The following is a 12,306-nucleotide window of genomic DNA, read 5'->3' as shown; positions in this document are numbered from 1 at the left end:
TCCATCCATCCATCCATCCATCCATCCATCCATCCATTTTCTTACACCCTTGTCACTCAGTGGGGTCGGGAGGGTTGCTGGTGCCCATCTCCAGCTAGAGCACCGGGCGAGAGGCGGGGTACACCCTGGACAGGTCGCCAGTCTGTCGCAGGGCAGATTTGAAATTCCTTAGACAAAAATGGAAACAAACACAGCAATATACAAAGGGGTTCTTTTGTCTTCGGCAGTGTTTTCATTCACGTTTGTCTTGCCATTGTGGCACCTATTATACATGTAAATTAATAAAACATACTGAAAGTATGAGCATTATCAAGCTTTATCTGTGGACCAGAAGGAACAATGAAACAAACACATCCAAACACACACAAGAGGAGTCCTATCTAAGTAAAGCATCTATGTAAATGAAAGGGCCACATGTCCTGGAACATGCACAGTAAACCTGTATAACGTAGGATGCAAGCAGTGAATTGTGGGAGTTTGAATAAGTTGTCTGTTTAACAAATAGTGCAAACAGCGAATTGGTAACAAGCAAGGTGGAGGAGGAGGAGAGAAAAGGGATGGGGGAGGGAGTGGAGGACAGACGCTGGCGCCTTGCCAAAGCTGACGAAAGCCTCTTAGCCCACCCTGTTGCTATGGCTACATCGAGGAGTAGCACCCTCCATGCATGTGTGTGCCTGCCTAGGAGAGAGAGAAAGAAAGAGAGACAGGAGTGAGAGAGAGGGAGGGAGGGAGGCAGAGAAAACCAGCAGGCAGGCGTTAAAGCAAGGCAGAGTGGGAGTGAGGGACCACCAGAAAGTAGGGTGGAGGGTAAAAGAGAGAGAGTGCAAGTGTGTGTCAGAAGGGGAAAGGACATAAAGGCAGCCAGAGAAACTAGAAGGAAGCAACCCTGTGGAAGCAACGGAGTGTTGGATAATGGAGGTGCAGTCGGATTGTGTGGAGCCTCCTGTGGCTCCACAGTGTGACACACAGCCTGCAGGGAAGATCAACAAAGCTGCCTTTAAACTCTTTGGGAAACGACGCACTGGCTCTGGAATGGCCAGCTTCTTCTCCTTCAGGAACAAAGCTGCTGCAAACGGTGGGAACAACGGGAATTCTGACAACGGGAATTCTTTGAATGGAAACAGCTCGGCGGCATCAGCGGAGCTTGTGAGGAGCAAAACACATGACGGGCTAACAGGCTCCAACAACGATGCTGTGGGTCCGAGAGGGGAGGGCCTTACTAGCCTGGAGGCAGGGCCAGTAAGGTCGCTCAGCAAATCGTTGAGTTTCTTTTCCTTTCTCCGACGTGGGAGTTTTAGGACAAGTGAAAATGGTGGGACAGGAATTGTGAGAAGAGGGAGGGGCCTGAAGGGCTTTTTCAGCAGCATGCGATGGAGACGTAAAGAGAAAACAAACGAGGCCGAGGCAGAAGAGGTGGAAGGTAAGAAAGCAAGGGACACACATGCTACAGAATCTGAGACCCCGAAGGACATTACTCTTACCCTTGAGCCGCCTCCACATCATCACCAGGAGGACTGTGCAAGTGCAGAGACAGGATCTAACCTACAAGCATCGGACACTCCCACCACTAGTGTTACCATGACACCCACACACTGTGTTGCCATGCCAGGACCATCTGGTGAGCCAGACTCTCCTTTTCCTTACACACCCACCGACTCACCACTGCGCCCATCTATTCAAAAAGCCAAAGCCTCAATATCTAGCCTCACCCCCTCCCTTACTACACCCCCTTTGGACCGCTGCAGCATAGGTGACCAACCCTCAGAGCCCTCTGTAGATCGACTCTGTTCCATCCTTTTCACTGATGTCACATCTCTGAAGAGCTTTGACTCACTGACCGGCTGCGGTGATATTATTGCTGATGCAGATGAGGAAGGACCAGGGGGTAATGGTGGCAGTGGAACGAGTAGTAGTAGCAGTGGAGGTGGAGGAGGAAGTCTGAGCACAAATGTTGGGAGAGCTGTTGGTTTAACTAGTGCAACAACTCATGCTTCCCCAACCAAACCTCCAATTCCCTCACAGATTACCCAGCCAATGTTCTCCGTTCCCCAGAGTTCGGCTCCTGTCTGTCTCCCCGCTCGGACCCGAGTGCCTCCTCCACCACAGCAGCATTCTGCTGGAAGTGGTGTAGTGGCCTACATGGGAGGAGGGGAAGAAATGGCAAGTCCAGAAGGAGTGGACGATGCGGACATGCAGGGGCTTTGGCACATGTTGCCTTCTGCAGGAGAAAGCTCCCCTGCGTTGCCCCGACAGTACCAGCCTTCTTCCAGTACCCTTACTTCCACTTATCCCCCTCGCAGCAACTCCCCCGGTGCACTTCGTCCCTCAGCTCAAAGAAGCGCAGAGAGAAAAGCTCCTCAGGTGAAGGCGCTGGGCCTCAGCAAGATTCCAGTGGTTGGTGGAGCAGGTAGCCGGGCAGGTAAACCCCCTCTGCCTCACGCACACGGCCGCCATCCTGCATCACCTGGTGAAAAAGAACTTCTCAGTGACGAAGGTTACTGGGATACTCCCTCAGCAACACCTACAGCAACTCCTGATGAGAGTGGGTTGCAGCGTAACCAGAAGATTGCCCTATCGCGCGATAGCTGCTCGGGAGACCACCTTTATGACTTGTACAATGATCCTGAAGAGGAAGGAGAAGATCAGAGGGGAGACAATGATGTAAACAGTACCCCCTCTCCATCTGCAGAATTCAAAATGAGTCCCACCTCCCAAAAAAGTCCCCTTTCAACCTCCTCTTCCTCTTCCTTTCAATCACTGAAAGGCAGCGCCAGCCTTCCCCGAGACTCCAAGATCCCAGTAAGTACCAGACAGACCTCGCCTCCCCACTCTGTAAGCCAGTCTGCTCTGTCCTCTGTACTGGAGGCAGAGACCCCTCCGCCAAAGACCCATGCACCCCAACCAGCCCGCACCAGAATCCCTGTGTCAAAGGTGCCAGTTCGCCGATCTGGAAGCAAACCTGCCACCAGCACAAGCGGAGGAGCTGCATCCAAGAAGTAGATCTTTTTGACAAACATTTAAGCTTCGCCTTCTAAGATACTACAGGACTGGTTGTTCAGAGCCAAACGTTTTGTGTGTTCAAGAAAATGTTGAGCTGTAGAATCATCAGCTTAAAAATTCCATTTCAGATCTTAGAATTTCCCCTAGATTCCCTTTGGCCAGCTGGACTGTCTGTGTCAGTGGCTCTGACACACAGACGCTCAAAAAAGCTGGGTTCATACATTACTGACCTTACTCGCACTTTGGAGGCTGACTATTGACAATCCCTTTTCACAGAGACAATTCATTCTTCAAGTTCTCGGAAAAAGCTACTGACCTGTTGAATTTGACAGTTACCTTGAGAAAAGAACAGAGCACCTTTTTATTTTTGACATTTTTGTATGGAATTCAATGTGACACTATTCAGTTTGATAGGACCTAATCCAATCAAGGTTTTCTGTTATTGTGTTGTTGTTTTTTTAATCTGCCTAATTTGTTATATATTACCTCCTAATCTTGTGATTTTTAGAGCCAAAGCTAAAGAAAAAAACAAACTCAGAAAAGCTTAGATGTTTTTTTCCTGTGAACTTCTGGAACAGACTCAACAATATGCTTTTTACTGACATTCACTTTTTAAAAACGGTTTTCTCTGGACCGCTCACTGATTTCAAACCTGTATGTTTTAGATATACAAATACAAAGAGAACTGATGCAGTTTTATAACTTACTTACTTTGCAGCAAAAAAAGCTACACCGGAGAAAGCCACATAATATCTGCTTTGTTTTTGGAGACGTCCTCTTTTATGGGCTTGTTAATTTTGGCATGTTTCATTGTGTGGATCCCACTTCTACCACACAACTTAAATGACATACGTTATTTGAATTTCTCTGGGATTTACACTGATTTCACTGCTAATGTAAACCTATAAAGTCTTTGCAATATAACACAGGAGAGATCCTTTGCACTAATGCATCCTCATCCAATGCAAGCTAAGCAATTCAACATTCAGAATAAAACAAAAAAACAAAAAACATGCACGCTCATATTGTCAGTTGCTCTCTGCATGCAGTGCACCAGAGGCACAAAAGTCAGGGAAGATCATGTAGAGATGAAAAGATTTTCGGCATGCACACTGTACTACATTTGTCATTCTCTTCGTAGCTTACACTGGTCAACTTTATCCTTCAATGACACGTGAAAAAAAACAAAACAACTTTTTATAAGTAAATATTTTTTTCTCATGTTTTCATACTTTTTTATAGACTACTCTGTGAAAAAAACGGCTCAGATCTCAAACTGTGATTGCATCAGTGTCTTAGAGCAACTTCCTCTGTTTCTGCTTTTTCTTTTTTTTTTTAAGTTTTGATGTAACGGAATGATAAGGAGGTATTATTTCTACATGCCAGCCATTTCTAAAGAGCTAAGACAGAATGCAAAGCAAACTAGTGAGTTGACCTTTCTTTCTTCACCTGCTAACTCTTCTGCTGATGCTGTATAATATGATTTTAGGATCCACCGCAGCTGTTTGTAAATCTGAATGTAGCTCAATATCATCAGAGATCCTATACTCTTTATTTAAAGGTGATGAGCGCAAGGCAAAAGCCAAATTTGCCTATTTCCTACTAACGCTCTGGAAGACAAACGACTGCTAAGTGTGTCTAGCTTCACAGAGCAGCATGTGTTTATAAGTGAGGGCGTCGATTGTGGTTTTCTGAAGCATTTGTCAGATACTCAGAGACACATGTTAAAAGCATAATTTTTTTTTTTTTTGTTTTTACTTTCAAAGCATAGGTACAGTGTTGATAATTGAGGGTCATGCTGGTTGAAGTTAGAATATTACCGACATTAAACTGACAGGTTTGGTAGCAAAGCACCTTTTTAATGTCTGACATTTTGATATGTTTGATATGTACCTTAATGTTTTCCATTACTTACTTTGTTGATATGGACCTAATCTAATCAAACGTTGTTGTTATTATTATTGGGTTTTTTTTTCCCGTTTTTTTTTTTAAGGTTTTTGCAATAGATCTTGGAACATATGGTAGTCCATAAGTGTCACGATTCAACAAATAAATCATTAAATCATTGTGAAAAGTGTCAATAATTTATATTGAATTCAAGATATAAATTATTTAGTTTAATATATATGACATTAAATAATTAATAGCTAGTCATTAATTGATTTTGCTTGACAACAGTATCCATCAAAATGAGTGCGGGGGACCAACATGGTTTTACTCCATTGGTGTTAAGTGGACTGATTACAGGTTAAACAATCTGAAATTGAGGTCTGTTTGATAAGCCACACTTATCACACTGCATTTCAGCAAGTACACAAAAAACCCTGAAAAATTTAGAAATAATTATGTATAATTTTAATTATGCAAAATCTTAGCCAAATAATTTCTTTAATCATTTGTAAATTCATATACTATGGCTTAAATTATTTATTTGTATACTATATTTATTTATTTATTATGAATGGGTTAAATAATAATTTAATGATTTATTTCATTTTGGCCCTGGGAAGGATTAACTGTCCTGTGGTCACAGCACAGCGGTCAAAAGGAGCGCAGCTGATGTCACGGCCGGACAGTGGAGAAGCAGGTGGGGGATTGTCCTGTCAAACCGTCAGTTCCCAAAAACACAGACACACAAAAAAAAAAACTTGCAAAAGCCCAAAAAGAGCACTGGGTATAAACATTGTGGGTTCCAAATGACCTCATCTTTTAAGACCATGCGAGGGTTAAAAAGATGGATTTTGGATTAATGAAATTGGATTAATGAATTTAATGAAATCAAATTAATTGGATTAATTTAACTATGCTAAGGATAAATCCAGGTGACTAAAATTCCCACCTCAAGCAAATCAAATTAGTTCACAGATTCCCCACCCATGTTGTGTTTTTTTTCCCACTTTAATTTAGTCTTATTCCTTATGCTATTTTTAAATCTCACTTTCCCTAAAGTGATGATTTGCAACAGAGGATAGGGATATTTTTTAACAAAAATATCTATTTTACCAAAAAGGTTCTCTGACATATTTTACATCAGGGGTCACCAACTCCAGCCCTCGAGGGCTACCGTCCTGCAACTTTTAGATGTGTCTCTGCTCAAACACACCTGGATCAAATAAACTGCTCATTTCCAGCCTATTGCAGAGAGGAATGAATGCTGGTGAGGAAATTCAGACATTTTGGAGCATCTAAAAGCTGCAGGATGGTAGTCCTTGAGGACTGGAGTTGGTGACCCCTGTTTTACATGAACATAAAAACGACCCTACATCTTACACATAATATCAGTGTTAAAAACAAACAAATGTAGATGACAGGGATCTGAACTTGAACGGACTACCAAAAATGATTTATCCTTCTTAGCTGATCTAATTCTGTTTTCCCATGCCAGAGCCTGAGTTTCAGTCGAACCTGTGTGGTATGATACTCATTGCTTTGATCTGACATGCACGGACTCCTGAGGCAACCAAACCACTGCCAAATTGAGTTCCAAGTATTTATTGCAGCCTGAAACATTCTCTCCTTCTCTTCGTAAATATGGGATTTCGTGCGAGCGCTGCAGCAAGACAAAAATAATTCAACAATAAAAATAAAACCCAGCAAGTTGTTTTTCCCACTGTGTCGCTGTTTTTTTTCTGTGGACAGTGCCATGCTGTTGTACCATCTGTTTTTCATTAATTAAACTCTTTTTGCACTAATAGATCAGTGCTTGGCTCTTCATACATCAATTTCTGGCAAATTCCCTAGGACATGTGATATTTTTGTGCTTATTTTGATGTTAGAAAATAAAAAAAATAAAAATAAAATATTTCTGTAACTTAACTTTTATCTTGTTTTCTAAGGAACAGAGAGGATGAGAAAAAAATGGTTTGCTATAAAGCTGCTGCATCACATTTAGAAATAGGTCAGCTTTGCACGACGGTCTTAGGCAATCGATATTTTTTAACGACTGTTAAAGCATTTGTCCCTCTCTTGCTCTCTACTAGAAAAAGGCTACTTAGGGTCATGATGATGCAAGCAAATTTACAACTTCTATGTGATTCCATGGGTTCTTAAACTTCATGGAATATATTAACTCATTGTTTCAGGGAATATGGGTATCTCTATAACAAAAGCACATATAGTTGACGAGGTGTGTAAATGCATGAGGAGAAGGATTTGGTGCAGTGCAAGTCCTCTTTATAATGGTGCAGCAGCTCCCCCTTCTCTCTCTCTCTTGTTTTGCACGCTGAGATTTATATAAAAGCCTTACGTAAGACATTCACTTCTACCGGCCCACTTCGTCAAAGCCAGGGATGCTGACAGTGAGAAGGGCGAGTGGCGGAGCATGCGCATATGTGTCGGCTGATCTTGTCATTAATCTGCTGGATGAGAGCGTTTGCTCTCAATGTTTGCCATCAGTGCATAAACCCGATGAAAGTGTTCAAGAGAGAGATTTTAGTGCTGTGCTGACCTGCAAGGTTCGTGTTCAGATTAGCAAAAGGTAGAACAAGGCGTCGTGATGAGATGCAAAGCAAAAGCTATGGAACTTTGCAACGATGCTTCAGGAACTTTTGTAACTTTCATTGAACATCTCGCCCGACTAAAATTGTCGTGCCGCTCCATTAAACGTGAATATGAAAGAAATTCACTGAGTTATGTGAACACTAGCACTGTGGTTGGATTAAAATAAGCGAGCAGTCAGCTTTCTTTAGTGCTGGATGAAAGTTGACCTCCACACTTGTGTGTTGCGGTAACCCGATCAAGCTGCAGCACCAGTCGACCGTACTTGGGAGTGCCTGAAACCAAGAGATACACAAGTTACTTGAAGAGCTGCGTATTATGTTTCAGTTTCGACTCTGTTATTGACGGAGACTGTGCCACGTTTACGGACACAGAACATGTGAGGAGCCTCTGTGCTCCTATACATATTCATGTGTATAATTTAATGTTGCTCAAAGTAATTAAATGGTTCATTTCTCGTACACTTTACTATCTCGGCTAAAATCTCTATACCGTTTCAATAAATTCCGGTGCACCTGATGAAATTAATTCATGTCCGTCAACCAATTCATCAGTGAAAACAGAATTTTCTACTTCTCAGAAAATTTCAATATTACGTAAGACAAATGAAAAGTATTTTTAATATAGAAATGCCAGTCAAGTATCTTCTTGGAAGTTGTTCAATCCAATATGGCCGACAGACAAAAAGCATGCCAACCGACCCGGTCCCCGCTCCTACTGCAGACGACTCTTGCAGGTAAAAAAAATATTGTGACTAAAGAACAATACTACTGATGTATTTTTCAAATAACTGTATTTGGAGAAAATTACAATTGATCACCTAAAAAAAATGTAATTTTTTTTTTACAAATTTTTTTCCTACCTTTTTTTCACGCCTTAAGAAAAAATAAATAAAAAATTTGAAAAAAATCCTGACACAAAGGATCATAATTCATGCATGAAAGGGTTAAGGTTACTATGATTATTAACTGAATCTATGCATAGCAGCACTATGATTCTTGTGTGATGCATGAGCTCATGAAAAAGACTTCTGAAGGAGTTTCTCTGGCCTTAGCATATAATTAAGTCATTAGCCTTAACACTACAGTGAAGTCATTGGGTTGTTTTATCTCTCATGGCTCCTGGTGAAAGAAGACGTGTGCTTGCTGTCTGTTATCTGTTCTGTAACCAAGTAGATTATCAAACTATGCGATCGGAATAAACCTCTCCCTATAAATCTGTAAGCTGTGTTCTGTTCGAGGTTCTTTCTCCTTACTGCGTTCAGTGAGCAGAGACTTGGAACGCTGCAAAGCCTTCGAATAAATACCAATTAAGAATACATTCTTTCTCTGGTTCTTGAAGCAGTTTTGCCTCACTCTTTGTTGAAGGAAAATTTCCACAACAGTTTGGCGTCGCGAATGGGATCTGGCGAGTTGGAGAGGGCGACGAGAGATCGAATGCATTGGCCAACCTGAGGAGTTTGTCTTCAGTTCACCTAAAATTGGACGAGGGGAGTCCGAGGTCTCGTCCTTGCGACTGCCGACTGGCTGGATCCATAAGAACCTTAATAGCTTTATCAGGTGAGGACTGTTTCAATTTGGTTGTTTTTTTTGTTTTTGTTTTTTCTTTTCATATCTGCTGGGACAGGCTGGGACTGCTGGTGAACTAAAATTAACTATCTAAAAGGTAGATAGTGGGTATTTTTAAATCTTTTTTTTCACTTTTAAGTAAAGAAAGTAACTATCTAAAAGGTAGATAGTGGGTATTTTTAATCTTTTTTCACCTCCAAGAGAGAAAGTAAAGAAAGTATCGGAAGGTAGTGGCGTTTTTATTCTTTTTTCTCGCCTAAAGAAACAAAGTAACTATCCAAGGGAAGATAGTGGGTGGTTTTTAGCATTGCTACACCTTCAAGGAAAGAAAAGCCTTGAAGCTGTTTTTCAAGAGTGAGAGACATCTCACTGTAAAAAAAAAAAAAAGGGTTCTGGAACCTCACAGAAAAGTTCGGAGCGGTTTGATCCTGGGCCTAGCTGTTATATTTCTGACCTAACGACAAAAAAATAAATCAAATGAAATTAATGTGTTCAAAATGAAACAAAATAATGACTTTCCTTAAGGGGGAAGCTTAGGTTTAAATCAATTGAAACAGATGCAAACACAACTTGATGAAAAATGGAGAGAAACAAAAAAAAGCAGAGAAAATAAAAATTAAAGCACTAGAGGATAAAGAAAAACATGGCAAATGTATGGCTGTGTGGATGAAAGAAGCTCTTTCAGACAGCGAAAGGCAACTTTTAGGAGTTTGGCAGGGGGAAAAGATTTGAGCAGGGCAGTAGTGTTCCACACTGACAATGTGGGTGCCCTTTTCTCTCTTTAAGACAAAAGGATACTTCACCCCCTTTTTCTACTTCCCAGGTGAAGATCCAGGCTCTCCAGGCAGATCTGGATTTGGACTCCCATCCCCCGGTCCGGAGAGCCACTCCAGCAGGCCCACAAGACCCTGGAAAGACAACACTGCCTCCTCCCCTGGAGAGAAGCAGCAAAGCTTCATCATAAGCCCGATTCAAGACCGCCCTGCAGTCTACGTCCACTCCCAGCAGAGAGCAGAAACATGGATGCCCCTTGTAGGCCCTCTCTCTGCCCACACCAGATCCAAAACACATGAAGGGGGCGTGGCGGCTGAGGGTGCACGACGACTCCATCCACTTACATTTGCCCTATGATGGAAGTGGCAGGCACCAGAGCAGGAGCAATGTTAATTCAACGCCCCTGGACTGGTGCTGACATCACATCAGCAGCCTCCCTCCTTCCTGAACCGAGGGAAGATGGTGTCAAGTTTGCCATAGAACTGAAGGCCCTGTGCAATGAAATGCGTCCCACTGTGCTGAAATATGACGCATGGCTGCAAAAATCAAACCCAGTGATCTTTCCTGCCTGACTGAATATCTCCCTGCCTCTGATGTCCGTCTCAGAAATGTGGAATGCAGAAATGAGAGTTCCAGCGTTGACCCCAACGCCCCTTATAATCTGTCCATAGAGGTGCTACAAAAACAGTTTCCACAGTTCACTAATAACACCATCCTGCAGACAATAAAGCAACGCCCTGATGAAGCAGCTGAAGATTTCCTTCACTGCATGGAAGAAGCATTTAACAAATACTCTGGGTTTGGCCCAGCCTCCTCATTCTCTACCAAACCCTGCGGCTGGACTCCTGCCTGAGGTTGCAGCTCAAACCAAAGCTTCATATGTGGGTTGGCGGTTTGGCGTGAGGCTGGCTGATCTAAAACAAAACAGTTTTGCCTCACCCTTTGTTAAAGGAAAATTTCCACAACAACGTCTTGCACATTTCACTCATATTCATCAGTTGAATATGAGTCGGTGATTAAACCCAATTGCTTGTGTACATTTTCCTTCCACTCAGCTTTCCATCAAAAATCGTCTGAAAAGCTATCCTCAGAAAAGCTAACAGAGAAGACCGGTAGCTTCTAATGGATGTAAACATGAAAATATGAAATAGTGTGAACGTTCAAATGGATTTAATTCACAGTGGTTCTCAAAAATATATGCAACAGCGGTTATAGGTCAAGTTTGGAAGAAAAATTTGAAAACCTTTTCTGCTTATGTGACTTGCATCTTAACTCGAGACAGTAAGGGCGTGTTTTTGTTTATGATACAAAAACTGAAGATACAATGAGACAAAGTTTTGAATGATATTACACTTGCGCTAAATTTCAGAAAAAATAAACCAGTTTGTTGCAGGTGGATTTCATGTGAGCACACGAGAAAAGTGATAGTCATTGTCACGCCTTTTGAAACTGATATAATTGTGGTAGGTAGGGTTTCCTGACCTCAATAAATATGCGGCTGTTAGTGCATGATGGAGCACCGTTTGAAAGAAGCACCCCACACTCTGCATGGCAGCCTCTTGGCAGTCGTTCCCATAGCAACTCCAGTAGGTCAACCAATGGGAAGAGGGGGCTGGGCAGGAAGGAGGATAGGAAGATGGGGACGGGAACGGTGGGCGGAAGAAAAAGGGGGTGACGGAATGGGGGTGGGGTTCTTAACACAGAATGCAATAGGAGTCGAGCCGGTGCAGAAAAGCACTCATACAAAAACCCACTGACTCCAAATCACGTGGTGACACACACATTCAAATGTGCTAACAATAAATCCACCTGCTTTTGTCTGTGTAAACACGTAAAACAATCACTCTTGAGACTCAGAGTGAAAAAAACAAAAAACAAAGCCAACAAAAAAAATAAATAAATAAACATAAAATAAACTAGACTGATAAAAAAGAAGGATCAATACAGTTTTCGTTTTCTTAACTCCAATTTGACTTCTAGCGTTCATATCAGATTTTATCGATTTCACTGTCTGTCACCACTTTGTTTCTCTTTCTGTGAGTATTTCTTTTTCTTACTTAACATCTCAGTCCTAGGCATTCCTCTTAACACATTATTGTATCAGTCTTCCCTCTTATGGATAACTTGACAGCAAATATGTTTTTGATTCAGTGATCAAACACAACTGATACTCTAGACATAAACAGGGAAAATAGATTTCTTTTGCAGGACATATGAATCTGGATTATGTTATTACCTCACTGATGGGATTTTTTTAGCTTTTGAACAATAATTTTAGTGTCTTTTGAAAGAGTCATTAAAAAGTCACATGGCTCTGAGTGAGGAATATAGCAAGCATGTGTTTCCTTATTGTAAGAAACTCAACTGTTGCTCAAAGAATAAAGCAGAAAGTCTCAAATCGTATTAAATTCCAGTTTGTGAGCAGGAAAACAAAATTAGATTATGAATCACAAGATGAGTGCCGAGA

The 12,306-nt window shown here is 41.8% G+C and overlaps 1 protein-coding gene and 1 long non-coding RNA gene across 2 annotated transcripts in view; both read left to right on the top strand.

Moving 5' to 3' along the window:
* Positions 1-12,306, top strand: part of LOC108165713 (uncharacterized) — a 14,915-nt gene extending 2,609 nt beyond the window's left edge. Inside the window, exon 2 of the long non-coding RNA XR_001776049.1 lies at positions 8,865-12,306. This is a non-coding gene — a long non-coding RNA (uncharacterized LOC108165713). The remainder of the gene's footprint in view (positions 1-8,864) is intronic.
* amer2 (APC membrane recruitment protein 2) lies at positions 197-5,074 on the top strand. Its single transcript, XM_008396119.2, has one exon. It carries the CDS (start codon positions 913-915, stop codon positions 2,998-3,000), a length of 2,088 nt encoding a protein of 695 aa, XP_008394341.1. The 5' UTR covers positions 197-912; the 3' UTR covers positions 3,001-5,074.

The sequence above is a fragment of the Poecilia reticulata genome, linkage group LG20 (genome assembly GCF_000633615.1).
Source record: "Poecilia reticulata strain Guanapo linkage group LG20, Guppy_female_1.0+MT, whole genome shotgun sequence".
NCBI classification, from domain to species: Eukaryota; Metazoa; Chordata; class Actinopteri; order Cyprinodontiformes; family Poeciliidae; genus Poecilia; species Poecilia reticulata.
Note: the sequence above shows the minus strand (reverse complement) of the source record. Positions and strands in the feature narration are given on the sequence as shown.